Source organism: Amblyomma americanum, chromosome 8 (assembly GCF_052857255.1).
Source record: "Amblyomma americanum isolate KBUSLIRL-KWMA chromosome 8, ASM5285725v1, whole genome shotgun sequence".
In the NCBI taxonomy this organism is placed as follows: Eukaryota; Metazoa; Arthropoda; class Arachnida; order Ixodida; family Ixodidae; genus Amblyomma; species Amblyomma americanum.
In genome coordinates, this window is record NC_135504.1 from 17,740,004 (window position 1) to 17,759,178 (window position 19,175).

The 19,175-nt window shown below is 45.7% G+C and overlaps 1 protein-coding gene across 1 annotated transcript in view; it reads right to left on the reverse strand.

Moving 5' to 3' along the window:
• The window catches only part of LOC144101002 (multidrug resistance protein mrp-7-like), a 38,432-nt gene that overhangs the window by 15,958 nt on the left and 3,299 nt on the right, over window positions 1-19,175 (reverse strand). Inside the window, exons 3-12 of the mRNA XM_077633978.1 lie at window positions 18,242-18,404; window positions 13,435-13,692; window positions 9,683-9,886; window positions 8,555-8,701; window positions 7,198-7,291; window positions 6,321-6,541; window positions 4,956-5,132; window positions 4,125-4,292; window positions 2,480-2,664; window positions 249-321 (exon numbers count right to left, since the gene is read on the reverse strand). Of these exons, the coding sequence (XP_077490104.1) occupies window positions 249-321; window positions 2,480-2,664; window positions 4,125-4,292; window positions 4,956-5,132; window positions 6,321-6,541; window positions 7,198-7,291; window positions 8,555-8,701; window positions 9,683-9,886; window positions 13,435-13,692; window positions 18,242-18,404 (1,690 nt within the window). The remainder of the gene's footprint in view (window positions 1-248; window positions 322-2,479; window positions 2,665-4,124; window positions 4,293-4,955; window positions 5,133-6,320; window positions 6,542-7,197; window positions 7,292-8,554; window positions 8,702-9,682; window positions 9,887-13,434; window positions 13,693-18,241; window positions 18,405-19,175) is intronic.

Genomic DNA, 19,175 nt, shown 5'->3' on the forward strand with positions numbered 1-19,175 from the left:
CCCACAATATTTGTGTTCGATTCACCATTTTATGAGCAATATAATTTCATGTTTTAGATCTGCGCTTCACTCGTGCTTTTAGTTACATCACGCAATCGTGATTCTCGCTACAAAGCTATCGCGTCATAGCCTTAAGCAGGAGCTTAAGTTTCTCCCGAACTTTCGGTGTCAAACCTAAGAGGTAGCCCACATGAACCGCCTGGCTTGCTAACCACCTCTCAAAAGAAGCAAGATCTTGTTATACCTACTAAATCTTTGTCCCGAGTTTCGTCACTCGTAAGCTTTGCGAAGGAGACATCCTCGTCGTTCAGCTCATGAAACCTGGAAACGAAAGAAATACGTTCTTGTTAAGACTAGCGAGAATAAAAAGAGCTTGGAAACTAACTAAGGGTGCCGATTGACCTGCACCCCGTTGCATTGTTCTTTAATACTTCTCTTCGCAGTCATGGCCGACCGGATTAAAGTCCAGCTACGGCAAGTACAGTGGCATGCTATAAAATACGCTGAATTAAGCCAATACTTACGCATACTTGTCTCTGCTATGGAATAGTAGCGCGACATTTGCGCGAATCGGACACCATCAAAGACGTCAGATATTGCCTGGCTGCCCTGTGAGCCAGCCCTTTTTTCTTCACAACTTCGCTCGATATTAGAACGGTTGCATGGATTAGTACCGATGACCTTTGGTACTCGAAACCCTAATGGAGGGCGACCTTCGGAGAACCGTGGCGGGCGAAACAGTAGTTCAGAGGGATGGGAGTGGTATCAAACAAATCGTCGTTTCATGATGTACACGTTGGCATCCAAATTTGTCGAAAGCATAGATGAAAACAACATACCTGACGCTGCTCATTTGATTTCGCACTCGCGAATCATTATTTTTTTCTTTCTGCACCCTGCATCAGTTACTATCTACTGCAATCCCATCGACGTGTTTTACTGTACTGATTGTACTGCTGTAGTCTGTCTTGCTGTGCATTTTTTTCTCTATCACAATATGTCCTTGCTTGAGTATTTTAATTTGAGCCACTTCCATTTGTTTTGCTCAGTTCTGTTTTTAGTTGTCCTTTCATATGTACGTATGACCGCCTGCCACTCTTTTGTCCTCCCCCGTTATGTAATGTTCATACGGGAGCCTTAAGTCTTTTAAAAATTATGAATCAGTGGTGAATGATCTAGTGCTTGCATTTGAACCGCTTTCCGTGAGCTGTGAAGTTACTCAGATAAACAGATCGCCACATATATGCTCTAGAACTGGTAAATCTCGTTTCCTCAGAACTGTTGTTTCCTGAGAGGCCCACACGGTTCGTCGAGTGATTCGACCAGAATGGCAGGCACGTATTGGTCACTTTCGTAAAAATGAGCGCTACCTTCCGTTCTGCACTACCTACTGGCACCTAATGGTATCTAGTGGCCCATTCGTTACACTGCTTCCCATAGTCAACCCTAAACGCAATGAAGTAAACTGTAGTACAAGAACGCCTTGGTACACTAAGCGTTACGATCTTTCTTGAAGGCAACGTTAGCCAATCGTTATCATCAGGATCATTTGTGAAAATATAATGGCCAAGATGGTGAGTTGGCGCCAATGGTTTTGGCAGTTTATCGGGTCAATCTGCACGCCAATACGCTACTCTGATGTTTTGACGGAGTAAAGCGACTAACGATTCCACCTCGCCTGCAGTAAGGAAAGTTCGGACAACTGACCGGCGTATCGCCATGCCTAATTAGCCTCTGACAGGAGGTGTGAGCGGTAAAGGGTTGACAGCAAGACAACTTTACACCAGAGCGAGTAACATAGGACAGTACGATTCTGAGCAGCAAACAATTAGAACATGGTCGGAGATTACAAAGGGGGCAATAACTGAGGAAGAGCTACTGCATAGCAAATAGAATCTGGAAAAGACATAACAAGGTTGTAATCATTGCGCGAGTAATAATTACAGAACAGGAACAAAGGCAGGAGTTAAAAAATATGCGCGCGTTAGCGTGGTCGGCATTTCTGGCAGCGGCCACAGGCTTGCTAGTGGACCACTTCACGGCTGACAACACTCAAGCCCGCATGCATGGACTTCCCCAAGCAATTTGCTTAGGTAGTGTTTTTTTTTTTCCTTTGTCTTTTTTTTACGACGTTGCATGCCTTTATCCTTACATGGTGGCAAAGCTTACGCGAAAGCCTGTCATTTCTATCGAGAACAGCTGTCGTACGTCCCCCGATTGCGCTCGTTCAAGGAATCTGGTTGCAACAACAAGGGGAAACTTACAAAATTGGCCGCGGGGGAGCACGAATTTTGTGCCACCGCTGCACAGCCAAGTCGTCTCTGCCACCATGTTTAACGACCACTGGGAGCCACATCATTCTCTTTTCGAGAACCTTCGTAATTCTCAACGAAGTAACTCTTGCGCAGCCAACACTTTCCCTACCAAACTTAATGCGGAACCCATCGCAAGTATTTACATACATAAAAGATCTACTCACCCACTGTCACGTCTCTTGGCGTCTGGTGGGTCTGGCCTGCTTCCAAACAACAGTGACCTCGGAGCCCTGGGATCCGCGATAAGCTGGGGCAGAGTCTCGAAGGGAATCACTCGCTTTTCCCACACCAGGAGTAGCTTGTCTACGTGTTTTAAGAACACGCCTTGGTTGCAAACCACAATCCTAGTCTGTGGAGCGAGACGAATGAAAGAATTTGTAGCCTTCTCTTGTCGACAAAAACAAAAAAAAATGGCAGTGGCCTAACTTGTCTAACCCTGGAATTAAGCGAAAAGCTTCTGCACAGAAAGTTACTCACCACATGGCTTCACATCACCCCGTCGGATATTCTTAAGGTCAAAGGTCAACCCATAAGTCACCCAAAGTCAAAGGTCAAATAAACCCAATTCAAAGGTCAAATAAAGTCACGGGTTCGGCACCATAACTGTAACACATATGGTCATACACGGCTATCCTTGCTTGGGCTGAAGGCCGTTGTGCTGTCCACCCGAAGACTGTCTTACCTAGCGTAGTGAAGCTGTTCGCTTCAAAAATGGAGGGACTTTTTCCATTGCGGTTTTCTGCATGCATTCCATTACTGCTTGATGCAACAGGCAGGAAGCATAGACGTCTTTTTTTGTGTATGTGGAAGGCGCGCAGGACTGTCCATACCGCTGGAGAGGGGCTCTGAGCAGCAAACAAGGAAAAATCTCACCGCAGCTGGGAGTTTGAGAAACAGTCTTAGAAACATAAATCAGTGAATATATGAAGGCGCTGCCAATTTGAAAGACAAGGTTCAAATCTTTTTCCGAATATAGTACTCTCTCGCTTTCCCTCAAGTTTGGCACAGAAGTGGCATTTTGTTGTGCTTCCTGTTTTTTAGCAGTTTCAAGTGCGACTGCTGTCCGTTTCTACGCCGACAATCGCATTAGGACGTTGTTGACAGCTTCGTCAATACCGGTGCAGTACCAAGGACATCAAGCTTCTCGAACAAAGATGTAGCTAGATCAGCGGTTGTTAGAGGTGCGATGCTAGTACCTAAAAGTTTTCCGCCGCTTTGTTTCCCGATGGTATGCATCCTCACCGCTGATTCGGCAGTTCAAATTTATTCTAAGGGTTTGGCGGACAGTATAAGAAGTCGCTCTAGAATTCTATTTAAAAAATCTCGTACTTCTTCATACGTGATACCATAGGAGAATACGACCAGCAAATTCTAGATGAACGCGAAATTTCAGTGCAAGCAAGGCGGAAGTTTTAGCCGGCCGTACACCTTTAACATGTTTTTTCCTAAACCAGGCAACATCCCATATGAACACAACGCGACAGTTTAATAACAAGCGTGTTCTTCATGATGTTGAGGGCCTTTAAGAAGCTGGAACGTTTGTAAGCCCTAAGATGAAAATTAAGTCATTTGAATTGACCAGATAATTACTTGTCTACGTAACAAGTGCTGCAATTCCTTCGCTGTACTAAACCCTAAAATTGTTCACGTCTATGAGCGTACCCGGAGAATCCCTGCAAGACTAATTAGTCTTCTTAATTACACATTCGCCGCTATTGCTGATACTTCAGTCAATTCAATTATTTGGTGACACCGTGTTCATATCTGGCCGCCACCACTCAATAGCGTATCGTGCCAAGGTTTTCGTACCTTGTGCTTAAGCAGTCCCTTCCTCCCGATGACCCGTGAGAATACCTTCGATGCTACGTGCACGTCCAAAGCGCTCAGGGTGTCGTCCATGAGGTACACGTCGCTGTCGCTATACACAGCTCTCGCCAGTGCCACCCGCTGCTTCTGCCCTCCGCTCAGAGTTTCACCCTACACGCCCGAGTTTCAAGGGAACAAAAACACGACTGGTCAATTATATAGAACGGCACATAGCACATCCGTGTTTCGCAATTACGCCGTGTTAAATGACAAGAATCAGCAAAATTTACAAGCCTAGCATTAAGCGACAGAAAGAAAGTAGCATTGTCTGAAAAGTAAAAGCGGATTGAGGATATTTTACTTGAAATTTAAAGCCAAAATAAACGTAGGCAGCGCATATATAATGCATACAGTAGTGGACCATTAGTGCGTCAGTGTGGATGCTCAGAAAAGTAAACCGCTATTGACTGGAGTAATAAGGAAGTAATTACTCATTGGCATCCACCCAAAGGCAGCCCTAAGGTTACATAGGAACTCTCTACAGCTTTCTCAGAAACTTCGCAGTTTAAAAATACCACAAATCTTATTACAAATCTACTGCACCTAGGGGGGATTCCCCTAAGCATTTCATATATTAATTGCAATATTTAGATGCATTGATAAGCTTTCGAAATTGGCTGGAATACTGTGGCCACGATTCCGACCAAACTGGCGATGAAAAAAAATTACTGGATGCCACTGTGAGAGGCCATTACCTTAAACAGGACTCAAATATAACGGTGATTGTGGTGACAATTATTATGATCACGATGGTGACTCTTGGGTGTTACGTACTTTCTCGCCCACTTCGGTGAGGTCACCCGCGGGGAGAAGTTCAAGGTCTCTGGAGAGTTCGCAGGCTTCCAGGACGTGGCTGTACAGAATCCGGTCCATGGCCTTCCCGAAGAGTACGTTGTCCCGGATGGACATGTTAAAGATGCATGCTGTCTGTGGCAAGTATGCCAGTTTACCCTGCGCGTGATGGTGTCGAACAAATTATATGATTTAAAAAGAGTGGGGAAACTGCAGTTGTAGACGGCAGATGCACGAAGAAGCTGAAATCCCTTACAAAATTTTAGACAGTCTATAGACTGTCCATATACTAGTCTCTGTAAAGTCTGTAGACATTCTATAGACAAACCCTAGAGAACAGTCTATATGCAATACAAATCCTATAGACAGTCTAAAGACTTCCCGTAGACTCTGTTGCATTCCTACATATATTTATTTTTGTCTATTCATAGTCTATAGACTGTCTATTGACCATTTTCATAAGGAAGCCATCTGTCCAACAAACGTACGCCATAGTTGTCTGTCCCGTTCTTGGTGCGTCCCTGTTCATGCGCCATTTCCTGTCTTCTGAGACTGTGAACCAACCAGCCCGACTTAACTCGCTTCATGTTATGATGCCAGAATAACGGCGGAATTCTTGCACATAAAGACACACGGCCACAGACCAAAGCACCAGCGAAAGAATCATGTTGTGCATATCCTTGGAACTCCTGATGCAATGGAAACAGCGTTCTGACTTTTCTGCACAAGAAAACTGCAACCCCTCTGACTTTCGATACAGCTTTTTATAAAGCACGCAACTTCACACAACTCCACTCCACTCACAGTCTAGAAGCTTCAACATGCACGACATAAGCTTACATCTGTAAATTGCCTCTAGATTCATCAGCTACCACAAAGCTAAAATTGATTTGGTTTGGCCTATGGGGCTTTAACGTCCCAAAGTGAATCAGGCTATGAGGGACGCCTTAGTGAAGGGCTACGGAAATTTCGACCACCTGGGGTTATTTAACGTGCATTAACGTCGCACAGTACACGGGCCTCCAGAATTTCACCTCCATCGAAATTCGACCGCGGCGGCCGGTATCGAACCCGCGTCTTTCCGGTCAGCAACCGAGCGGCATAACCACTGAGCCACCGCGTCGGCACAAAGATAAAATTAAGAGGGATAAAGATATAAATAAACAGAATGGCGCATCAGTCGTGCATCAAAGTTTCGGAGCGAAGACTTTTCTAAGTCGTAGGGAGAGGACTTGTAGCCTATGCTAGAGAAGTCCTCTTGCCTAAACACCGCCAGCACGGTCTGGCGCTACCAAACTTGTCTTAGGATCCACCGAGTAAATGGGACGGCTGTCCTCTCTAACTTACGCCAACGTGTGCAGTTCCGTCAATGCGTCGCGACTCTCCGAGAATCGCCGACAACAGTGCCGACTTGCCGCCTCCAACGAGCCCCACGACACCCACGAGGGAACCGGGTGTGACGTCAAAAGTGACGTCACGGAGCGCTATTTGCTGCCCTTGCGGAGTTGGCCGATTTCCTTTCTCCTCTCCTGTCCAGGCGTATGAGCAGTTCTTCATTACGACCGCACCTGCAGTTAGCCAGGAAAAGTCGTTAGTAAAATTAACGGCTCACACAATACGTGAAAGAAGCAGTCTTTTTCTTTCTTGGACTTTGGCGCTGGGCCCAAACGCGGACTTAGGCTTAAGTGATGGTACAATTTAGCCTTGCAAGATGATGCTTGGCGTGTGAACCTTTACTGCACGTTTCTATTTTTAAAAAAGAGAGAAGCGCAAAGGGTAAGAGTGCTGTTCAGAGGCACTGCGCAACTCCCATTGCTTAAAACGTAACTACCGTAGCAACATTCTGAGCTCGTAATGAGTTAGGCGATAAGGTAAGGTAATTGGTTCCCAGTAGATACTGACGTACTGCAGTTATTGCACTTTTCCGTCCTCAAATTTTTGAACGGTCAATGTGTGTGCCCCAAACCCTGTCAAGGCTCCTAGAGAGTAGTTGAACATACTCAAAATCAGGAAACGCCACTGAGAAAATGCCAGTAAGAAAACTGTTCAGTGTGCCCTCTCGCAACGGGCTGTAAGGAAAATAAAACATGATTTGTTGTAAGAAAATAACCTCTAGACTGCAGTTGAGCACACCTAACAGAAGCACATTAGATTTGTGGCTTTTTTGGCTCATAACCATAAGTGGCTTTCAAATTCAGTAAAGATAAAAAAGACCCATACTCACCCCTATCCACAATGTTCTCTTCATTTCCAGCTTTGGCTATAGTATCTTCTTCGGCGGTGAGAGTCTTCGCCATTCTCCGCAAGCCTTGCGATACCTAGAAGCCCCGGTAAGTACAAGCATACTAAGGATTATAAGGAGCTTTCTCAATTAAAAATTTGTCTTTCAGTATCACTCCAGAAAGACGATCTTTTTTTTTGTCGAAAGCTATATTATTACACCTTTAATATAAACGCTTCTATTTATTCGCTCGCGGAAACAATTTCCCCATCTCAGTAGACATAACCACGGGGAAAATTTCTTCGTCAAGTGCGATATCTCACTTAGCATTGGTGAGCTGAATGTCCTAGTTGGCCACCATTGGCAATGCTAAGAGAACAAACTACGAAGATACCGCCTGTTAGCCGAAGAGTTCGGGAGCTTTCATCCTCAATTACAGGTATAAAAGCAGAAGAGCCTTATTGCAGGTATCTTGGTTCCAGGCACATGCTAACAGTGCTAGAAGAGTCATTGTTGGCGTCATTGATTAATTTCTTTTTTTAATACGATCGCATCAGAGTCCACGTTAAACAAAAATGTCGGCGTGGGTCACGAAATTTTCTTATTGGTCGACAGAGGTCACGTGCCTTTGTGTTGCCCACACAACCTGCCCACCGTGGCAGGTGCAACCGGCCCAATGAATTGAGAGGCCCAGTGACATTGTGACGTCATTACTGTTTTTTGCTGAGGAAATTAAATGGCTCAGTAAGCGCCTCACTTCCCAGTGGACACCTCAACTGCACCCTGAGGAAAGGGTAGAAGTGAAAGGAGAGAAGAAGGTGCCGTAGTGGACGGCTCTGAAATTATTTACACCATCTGCGAATCTTTAACATGCACTGACATCGCGCAGCACGCGGACGCCTTTTGCATTTCGCCTCTATCGAAACGCGACCGCCAACCGGCCGCCCCCGGATTGAGAGGTCCAGTGATTTTGTGACACCATTACAGCCTGGACCAGGAAGAAAGAAGAGAAGCAAGAAAGAGAAGAAATAGATAAGAGGAAAGAGAAGCAAGAAAGGCGGAAAAATTGGTTAGAACCAGTTCTTGGCTCGGCTTGTTGTGCTAGAACCAAACCGGTTGAGTGCTGACAAATGTCTCAGGAGCAACCACGAAAAGCATAAATCATGGCACAGAAAGGCACGTTAAGTCTCCTCGAAGTTTCTTTTTATTTTCAGGGGAGGAGGAGGGGGGGGGAGAATGTATTAGAATTCCAATCCGAGCATCACACCAGTTGTGTCAGTAAATGTCTAGGTTGTTTTGATTGCCATTTTCAGCAAAAAAGCCCCCCGGCATGACAACACACCCCTGCACTAATACTTACTATGCTTCGCGACCGAATCACGGTCGCCATGTTCACAGCTACTATGTCCATGATCGAAAGCATGTACAGGGCAGAAAATGACCGCGCTGCAGTCAGTGTCATTGGTTGATTAACGGCTGTAAATGTTCCGAAGAGTATTATAGTCATCTGAAAAAGAAAAAAGAACAGGTGCATTCACTTTCGATAGTTGTGTAAAAACTGGATGTCTCTCAACATGTTAGTCCACAGACTACCGAAATGCATTCATTCGCTTGCTATCATTGCAGTGGCCTCAAAGGCGGTAGTCATCAACAGTAATAGAGAAAAGCACCAAACTGAGAAAAAACATCACCAAGGGTGACCTGCGCTATGCGCTTATACTGTCCTCTCTTCTTCGTCTAGTTTCCTACGCAGTGTTTATGATTCAGATCAAGAACAGTCCCTCACTCACATTTTGATCACTTTACTTAAGTGTTTTGACACGGCATCGAATACAGAAAGCGGAGACTGATCTGAAATTTGATTAGCTCCGTTATCTTCAGTCAATGCGAATACTTTAACTTGGGCTCGTCAGTTTTCGCACTACCTAAACTTAATACCAGTAGCCGTGAGAGTCATAAAGTTAACGGTATTAGGTGTAGGTCATGCGGAAACTGAAGAACCCCAAGTGAGAACCATGAAGTTGGAGTAGGAAGACGAAGAAGACGCTGTTCGACTCCCTTCACGCCTTCTTTTAAAGTTTCTCCAGGACTTTGATCTGGACTCCAGATGGTGACAGCAGGCGTTGACTATAGACTGTTGTAGGTGATTTTGTTTAGACCTATGTAGATCAGTCAGGTCTTAGGTAAGTGCCTGATTTGTGGACCTTATTTAGCATTTAAGTGTCGCTACGCTGCAGCAATCGCTGGAAGAATCCGCAAGGCTCACACAACCATTAACTTGCAACAACTTCAACCTCCCAACCATAAAGTTGTAGCAAAGTCTACTCCAAAATAGCGATATTCGTATGTCACTTTCAACCACCTCCACTCGCATTAGCTAGATAAATCAACCTAAAGGATCATCTCCTTGCAGCACTTAACATTTTCTTGCAGTCCAAGACAACAGAAGCCGCTCAAATCATCTCAAAGCATGACATCGCTCTCTTACGATGGAACTGGACGAGTTCTGCACTGAATCGATGAACCCATCGAGCAGGTTGGCGAGAAAGATGAAGAACCCCTCTCTGCCGCGAGACTGGCTCACTTCTCTGAAGACAGCATCTTCCCAGGCGTAGAACTTGACGAGCCGTATGCAAGACAACGTGTCAGCCATCTTCTTCAGCCGCTCGTCTCGATGGCGGTTGACGCGTTTCTGTGGGCAGTTGAAAAGACACGTGTAAGACCACAGTAGGACATTCCATCACAGCGGGAACTCATTATAAGCATTTTGTTTTCCTCAAACATAGCCGCCATGTGAGGCATTAATCTTTACAATCGCATAGTGTTAACATAAGGGACGGAATCTGGGCAATCTATAAACAATGTACTTATTTTTACGAAGGATATAACCGGGTCGCGTTCACATGGCTGGCCGCCGCAAGTTGGTCCAAGGACAGAAACACTTTAAATGAATAAAAATCATGCTAAGTTGTTGCTTCTCCACAAAGCTCACATTTGCGACTGAAAGACTGCTACCCGTGTTAGATATATCTGCATTGCCTTATATTTGGGATACGTGATAAATGGTTCACAAATGAGAATGTGGCAAAACAAGAAGAGCGTCTTTAATGCTTTAGTACGCGACGTGGTTCCTGCACTTTTGCTTTACTCCGCGCCGAAAAAGTTGAAGACTGGCACTATGAGGGGCAAAAAATTTCGATGCGCTTCGACTCACTTTTACATTCTCCGCGGAGTAAAAGCACTCAAAGTTGTTGCTCAGCCACGAAGCTCGCAGAGAAGCGAACGACCGTCCGGAACATAACGTAAATCTATAACAGCTGCTTAAGGATGAGCGCCGCAGGGCGTTTTTGTTTATGATACAAAATGTTTTAGAAGCTGAAGGCAGTTAGCCGATATACGTTGAAAAAAAATGAATAATACGTATATGAAATTCCGGCCGATGGTCGCGTGCAGAATTTTTTAAAGACGGCATGGCAAGGTAAAGAGCACGACTTTGTCCGACAAGATGCTGCGCCGAGTGTGTGTCCTCTTCATTTTTTTCCGCATCCTTGACGTTATGTTATGATACCAAATTTTTGCATTTTACATGCACTCTTTCCTTTCCCCCTAGTGCATGGTAGCCGACCGGCACACACTCCCAGTTAGCCTCCCTACTTTTTCTGTTCATCATCTATGACTCACCGTGGTGGTTCAGTGGTTAGGGCGCTCGGCTACTGATCCGGAGTTCCCGGGTTCGAACCCGACCGCGGCGGCTGCGTTTTTATGGAGGAAAAACGCTAAGGCGCCTGTGTGCTGAGCGATGTCAGTGCACGTTAAAGGTCCCCGGGTGGTCGAAATTATTCCGGAGCCCTCCACTACGGCATCACTTTCTTCCTTTCTGTCACTCCCTCCTTTATCCCTTCCCTTACGGCGCGGTTCAGGTGTCCAACGATATACGTGACAGATACTGCGCCATTTCCTTTCCCCAAAAATCAATTATTAAAATCACCTATCCCTCATTTTTTGGTGACCATAAACCAAAAGGAAATGCAGAAATAATTTCCTCTTTGCGCACGTGTTCTTTTCTTAATTGCTTTTTTGGGGAAAGGAAATGGCGCAGTATCTGTCTCATGTATCGTTGGACACCTGAACCGCGCCGTAAGGGAAGGGATAAAGGAGGGAGTGAAAGAAGAAAGGAAGAAAGAAATGCCGTAGTGGAGGGCTCCGGAATAATTTCGACCACCTGGGGATCTTTGCACTGACATCGCACAGCACACGGGCGCCTTAGCGTTTTTCCTCCATAAAAACGCAGCCGCCTTGGTCGGGTGCACATGTTCCTGCTGTTTTTTGTTTTCGCTTCACCAGTAGCTTTTTCCGCTGTAGCTTGAATTTTCTGAATTATACACGCAGCCTTTTTTTCGCTTCATGGGAGGCGGGATAACGTACAGTTCTTATTTCACTGTTTTTGTTGTTATTTACATGGTCTTCCATCTTTGCCCTATTCAAAAAACATTGACAGCCCTTAGGGTTACAAGAACAAATGAAATTGATTAATTTTTCTTGCTTTCCCCGTGAAGTGCCCGTAGATACTGTATACCAGCTTTTATAAGCGATTTTTTTATTCCTGCTTTCACTGTGAAGTGCCTCAAGAAGCTGAGTGTTTAGCTGCTTGTCTACGGATCAGTGTTTTGCATCGTTTGCCATGTTCTTCAATAGCACAAAGATGCAACACCGTGCAGAAGAAGCTACTAGCCCAGTTTAAAACGTTTTAATTGTTATTCACGAGCTCCTCATTATTTCCAGTATTCTTACGGAAGTCGCCTTTCGTCATTAGGAACAAGTCCTTGATAAAAATGGAGTCTCTACCTTAGGTAATCAAGCAAATTTAGGTAGATCCTTGATATTGCATGCTATGAAAGCTACACGACACGCGATCGTTGTCATGAAGGAAAACCGTAGCGTTATTTCAGCTATTTGGTGGAATAGCGTGGGTGCGGGTACGGCTAACCTGGAATAATGAGTGTTGCAAGGTGGAGATCTCAACTGCCTGTGAATAATTGGGCTAATGATGATAATTACCATGATGCCAGTGCTGATGGTGGTGGTGGTGGTAGCAGCAGCAGTAATAGTAGTAGTAGTGGTAGTAGTAGTAGTAGTATTAGTACTACTAGTAATAGTAGTAGTAGTGGTGGTACTGTGATGATGATGATGATGATGATGATGATGATGATTGTGGTGTGATGTTGAAAAAACTTCGACGAATCTTAGCCTATCCTTAAGAATACACTGCGACAAGAGTAGAGATCCCTCACACGCAAGTGCTCCTTACTGTCGCCCAGGTTCTGCCTACAAGCCCACATATGCTGAAATGGTCATTCTATACTTTACTGTTGTCGTTAGGCTCAAAGACTTTGAATGTAATAAATGTAATCGAATTATTTTAATTGCCACCGGCCACGGAGCAGATTGCTCACAACCCGCCGAGCAGATCACGAGAACTCTCTCGAACATGATTAATTTTATTGCCCCTTCCCACAGTAGGCGAGTTGATCACAACTCGGTCATCAGGTTGACACTTACCACAGTGGACAGATTGTGGTGGTGTCACAAGGTCACGTGACCTCTCTCGACCAATCAGCATGACCCACCGTTGCTGGTGGGGGACCTGTTTTCTCGTGCCACGGACGAACGGACAGCCGCCGGCATTAGTCGAGAATGGGGCCTCTAATGATATGCCATGTATAGTAATAGTGGTGATGATGATGATGGCAAGGAATGAATTTACCGAGGCTGCACAACTACGAAAGGAATAAGAGAGTAATTACTCATTGGCATCCACCTAAGCGCAGCCATACGGCTATAAAGTGAAGCTATATAGCCTTCTCAGAAACTTCTCCGTTTAAAAACAAAGCTTCCTGGTTCGGGGTTCGAACCCAGGACCACCGCTTCACCGGCGCATTAGTAGCGAGTTACTGATCAATTGGATCTCGCCCTGCCATAGGCTATCCGTCCCGGTTAGCTCATTTGGTAGAGCGACTGCTCCTGTGAAGCGGTGGTCCCTGGTTCAAACCCCGGACCCGGACGAATTTTTCTTTAACTGCGAAGTTTCTGAATAGGTCGCATGGCTTTCCTTTGTAGCCATATGGCTGCGCTTGGGTGGATACCAAAGAGTAATTACCCCCTTTTTACAGATCTGCTCCACCCTTGGGGTGTTTCCCCTAAATGGTTGACCAAGACTACGAAAGGAATGCAAGGACTCGCCCAAAGAGATGTCTGCACTTTCGAGGCTGGCACAAAGAGTGCGAGCGAGGTGAGCTGCCAGGCGACGCATCCAGCCACTGGCAGGGAGCCCACTCGCTTCGCCAGCATCCACAGCACCACGGGAAAGCAGAGCAGGCCGCTGAAAACTTGGGAGAAGTCGATGAAGGCGCGGTTGAGCTGCTCGCAGTCGACGCCGACCAGGGAGACCAGGAAGCCGGCGGGAGCCTCGGACAGAGCGCCGGTGCTCATGCGCGTGATCTGAGTGAATACAATGCATACCTGGTATTACATATTACCTCCTACGTCCCCGAATGGCAGCGACTTCGGCCTTCTGCCAGTGTTTGGGAGCAGCGGCTTAGCGGGGGCGCTCGCGTCGCCACCACGTCACCGCAACTATTGAAAACTTACAGGACTCCACTTGTCTGCTTAAGAGTGATAATAATAATTGGTTTTGGGGGAAAGGACATGGCGCAGTGTCTCTCTCATATATCGTTGGACACCTGAACCAAAGAACCTGAAGAAAGGAAGATAGAGGTGCCGTGGTGGAGGGCTCCGGAATAATTTCGACCACCTGGGGATCTTTAACGTGCACGGACATCGCACAGCACACTGCTTAAAAGTGTAAATGCGAGAACCTTCCCCTGTCCGCTTTCTCCCTTCGTTTTTCATTTTCTGCATTGGCTGCAATTTTTGTTATCGTTTGTTTTTATATTTTTGTTTGTTTATTTTTATTTCCGTCTGTTTTTATCTGTCTTTTTTGTTTTTGAAATTTTGTTTTCTTTTATTTCATATGCGTTGTTAAAAACCGTTGCTTAATCAACTATTACATGATTGTTTTATTTACCACACAACTTAAGATTGACAGTTCGTGCGGACCTTTTCCGTCCGCAATTTCCGTTACAACTTCCATCCACGCCACTCATGAGCCAAGGAAGGCTTTCGCCTTAAAACTTTCTTACCTGAAGAAAAGAAGCACGCGCTCGAGACGCTGATTTCAAACGCGTTGCCCGGTAACACGCGCAGGTCTGTGTCCACATATTCTATAGGCGAGAATTGATAACTGATGAGAGTGCACGTTAAAGGTCCCCAGGTGGTCGAAATTACTCCGGAGCACCTCCACTACGGCAGCTCTTTCTTCCTTTCTTCTTTCACTCCCTCCTTTATCCCTTCCCTTACGGCGCGGTTGAGGTGTCCACCGAGATATGTGAGGCAGTTACGGCGCCATTTCCTTTCCCGCCAAACCAATGCTTCGTAATGCGTGAAACAGCGACAATAGTCTCTCTTGTCCGCAGTGGTGATCCACGCGCTTCCTTCGTAGCACACTCGAGGCACGGGTGTCTTCGCTCTGCCAAAACCTGTGGGGTGACGGTGAGCCTCCTCGTTGCCAACATACATGGCGAGTCTGAACGTGCGACTGTACGTGAAAGAGTTCAGCCAAAGGAGGCAAAATGTCGCGCCACTGACAGTTACTATGTTCGCGCTTCTTTTGTAGCCATAGCTACATTACGGTAGCATTTCGAGCCTTCAGCGTGGCGGCGCCGCCACGCTGTCACGTGGTTGGTCACGCGGTGCGGAGCAGCTGCAGGCGGCGCGGCGCCGTGGCTGATCACGTGGTTCGTCACGTGGTTGGTCACGTGACCAGTCACGTGGTGTGGAGCAGCTGCTGCTGCCGGCGGAGCGGCGCGCCGGCGAAACCGAGCTGCCACAGCTGTGCGCATGCGCCGTGTCAAGTGGGACGAAGATGAAGAAGGAACGCCCAGCGAAACGGAGCGGCGAAAGACTTAACAACAACAACAACGACTTTGCAATTGAACTGAGCAAGTTCCACTCGGCCAGCTGTAGCTATCGCGTCACTCCAGGTTTAATCAGAGCTAAACCACCACCATTTTTTGTGCTCTTCGTAGTATATCTGATTAAATTGATCATTCAAGACGGTGACCGGCAAATACGTGACTATGATTTATTTATTTATTTATTTATTTATTTACTTATTTATCTATTGATTGATTTATTACAAGATACTGCAGACCTTTTTGGTCCAAACAGGAATGGCGAAAGTACAGAAATGGAATGTTTATATTACATTTAATGTAACAGCAGTTTACATAAATAAATATACATGTTCAAAACTCATGCATGTGCGTACAAAACACTTCAGATACATTGTCGTCGCCTCTAAAATGGTCTCAAATCCAAGTGGCAGGATGTCACTCTCAGTGGTTAGAAAATATTGTTAATCGCCTTTATAAAGTTTTCACAGGTGTAAACCTGTTCAGGTACCAGGTTCCATTCACAGACTGTTTGCGGAAAAAAAAATGAAAAACTGTGAGAGCTCGTTTTTGAGAAGTGAGGAATCAAGCCGTTGCTGTGTGTGTGTTTCGCGTTTTGCGAGTTAACAATGGTGTAAACTAAGGCGTTGCCGAGATTCCAAGAACTTTCCCTGAATCAAGGAGTACAAAACTTCTACGCTTGCTATCTTTCTTCGGGTACCGAGAGGTTTTATTCTGTTTGTTTTCACAAAGACTGATGGAGAGTAGAATTCCTGTATTTGTTGTAGATGAAACTGACAGCACGTCTTAGAACTTTTTTCAACTGTGCAATGTCTTTTTTCGTGTGGGGGGTCCCATACCTCTGCGGCGTACAGAGTCGACCACACTTGTAGTGCAGCTGCTTTCCTCGGGGTAAGATGCTGGTGCCTGTGTGCTTCACATGTCTATTAGGCTGCTCTCCAGCGCAAGTATTATCAGTGCAAGCAAAACTTACATTTAGAATTTCGCTTTTTTTCCGCCGGACGGCACCGCCCAAGCGCTCTAGACAAGTGTGATCGACTCTGTACTCGAGTTTCTGCATAACAATCATCGTTTCTGTCATACAGATTGCAACGGGGTCTCTGTTTTCTGAATTCCCGCATAGCCGCTCCCCTATGAAGGCCTCACTGAAGTCGGCATCAGTGTCTAGGATCAACCTGTTCTAACGCGGCACACTCACTTCGGTAAGCCTAAAAAATAATTTACATCACTACGTTAAGTCATACCGCGGTACGTTGCGGTAATGCGTGACTTAGCACGTCGCAATTCAGAACGGCGTTCATCGATCGGGATCGGGGCAGTTAGTGGCGACGCCCCTTAACATCGTTACTTTACAAACGGCGCTACCACGCCGGCAAAATGGCAAAGCATTGCCCGCCCAAGTGCGTCATTTATAAACTCCATACATGACGAAGTCATAGTACGCTCAGCTGCGCAAGTATTGCGAGCGATATCGAATGCACTGTACTTGCGAAAAGTGAACGCCGTGGTGCCAAACATAGCAACAGCCAGCAAGACGTGTTGACTCGCTCGATGGCTACAGTTGAAAAAACTTAGCCGTCCATTAAACCCTCTATTAAAATCACACACCGGCTGATGCTCAGCGTTGCGTACCTCCGTATTACGTAACGTGTTGTTAAACCTGCTGTTTTGTCCAGAAAAGCAGGGCAAGGGACATAAGCGCTGGACAAATGCAATGAGCGCAGTCCATTAACGCGGCGTTTGCTTTACTCGCACATCTTTGCGGTCACATTTATATTGTCGGTTAATGAGCGTACCCCAAAGCAATGTTTCAATGGCTCATTAAGCATGGTAAGTTTCGACGCAGCAGCCAGACTATAAAATGTACGCTCTAAAGAGAAATGAGTAAAAAGCAAGTAAGCTGTCCTCTAGAGCAGTCCCTTTTATACGCGTAAAAGGGAATAGGCTAGAGGACAGCTTACTTGCCTTTTACTCCAATACAGGCGTAGTTGTGTTTAGAGTGTAAGAGCCAGCCATGGCACTGCCAGCAGTGCTCTTCCTTCATAGAAGCGTCAAGCGGGCCAGGCTTGCGACTCCTTAGCGGATACAGGACCTCTGCTTCAATTTCGCACCAGATACTGAAAGGCGAAGTTAAATCACCGGCATGGAAGCAAGCATTTCTTGTGCAAACACACCATACGCCGCCGGCGTGGTCTACCAATCGCCGCTCGGCGGCGGCGCCCCTAGCGGCCGCTTTTGTCCCCACGCCAAACTTTGACCGGAGTTTCATGACCGTAAGGAGCAGTGAAGAACTCTGCTCTTCGTAACCCGAAGGATATGTATTTTTTAGAGCAGGTACACGCAGAGTTTAGCGTGTGTTCCACTTGCTTGTAATTTAGCGATGAGAATTACAGAAGTTTCATAGAAATTGTAACGCCCTCTTTCCGTGCAGCCTATACAACTAATTTTCAGACATGGCATGTGATGTGTATAATACATATATTTTTAAAAAACCTGAAAATAAAATCGTCCTTACTGGTGAAGCACTTTCGCTCTTAGCGTTATGGTCTTTGTGTGATCCGGATGCTGTACAAAAACGCACGAATACCCGTACTTAAATTCAATAAATACGTGGTTCTTGACAACATGATCACAAAATAAGTATCCCCAATTGAAGTAATCAAAAATATTTTCGATGCACTTAGCAGCTTCAAGCTGTCGGCGTTGCGAAGTTTTCTGTAAACCGGAAATTTCTTCACGGTTGCCGTCCTCCTGCACACAGGAGGATCTTGCAAATAGTTTCAGCCGATCGGGATATCGAGAGCAGTTCAATAATGTATATCCCTCAAGAGCCATGGAATTACAGAGGGGAGTGAGAAATAAAAGGACAAGAAGCAAACAAAAGCGGCAAAATTACATTGTCAAAGTCCTGGAGACTTAGAAAAGGAAGAAAAAAGTTAACAGATAGTACGCGGAAATCTTTGTCATTATATTTTAGATAGAACACTAGAAAGTGCTCAAGCTGAAGGGAAGCTTGCCTTAGTAAATAGCGCTGTTTCCGTCAGCACCTTGACTTGAACGCTGAAGCGTAGTGACACGTACTCCAGGAAGCCGGAGAAACACACTTCGGCGACGCAGGCCGCCAAGAACAGCATTGTCAGCGACTTGGTCTCCTGGCCCCCGAAGTTTTCAATCAGTGCCCTTGAAGATCAAGGTCGAGCCCATGAGGGAAAGTAAATAGTTTCGACGCCACAGATATAACGTCCACCCCATATAGTTGCTACCGGACACCCACTGAACAAAGATAAAAGGATAGACTTCATATGCACAAAAATCACGCAAAAAAAACGATAAACGGTAAATCGCTGACAGGCATCCATATGAGTGTCGCCAAATGGCCACGAAGGAGAACTTCTGAGCTTGTTCACAAGTTTCGCGTTAAATCACACCAAAATAAATAAAAAAGGCCGTATAGCTTTGCTCAGAGGGGGATTAAAAAGTTATAATCCCATAACTGAAAGGTAAATAAGCTGGCCAGGGAGCGCTTATATATTATATTGACTTAAACTAATACACTCAAACTAACGCTTGGGTAGCTCGGCTCTCTGCTGCTTGCATGTCTCAGAGTTGTATCTTTTACAGGAGTTATTGTTTCCCAGTTTAAGCAACGGAAGCAACCAGAACAGACTGCTTTTTTCCTTCCTTTTGCGGCCCGACTGGAGGTAGGGTGAGGAACAAAGCTCGTATAACACTACTTAGCTGTGAAGTATTATGCATAAAGCAAAATACTAAAGACGAGAGAAGAACCTTTGAAACTACACATATCCTGAAATTACCCAACTTGTCCGCACCACTGAATCTCTCTGAGTGTGTGAATTTCTGCACCTAAGTCCTCAGCGGACAAGTTTCTCTTGCGTGGGGTTGCGATAAATATATGCGTGCATATTCCATGCTATCAATTGCACCTTTCTT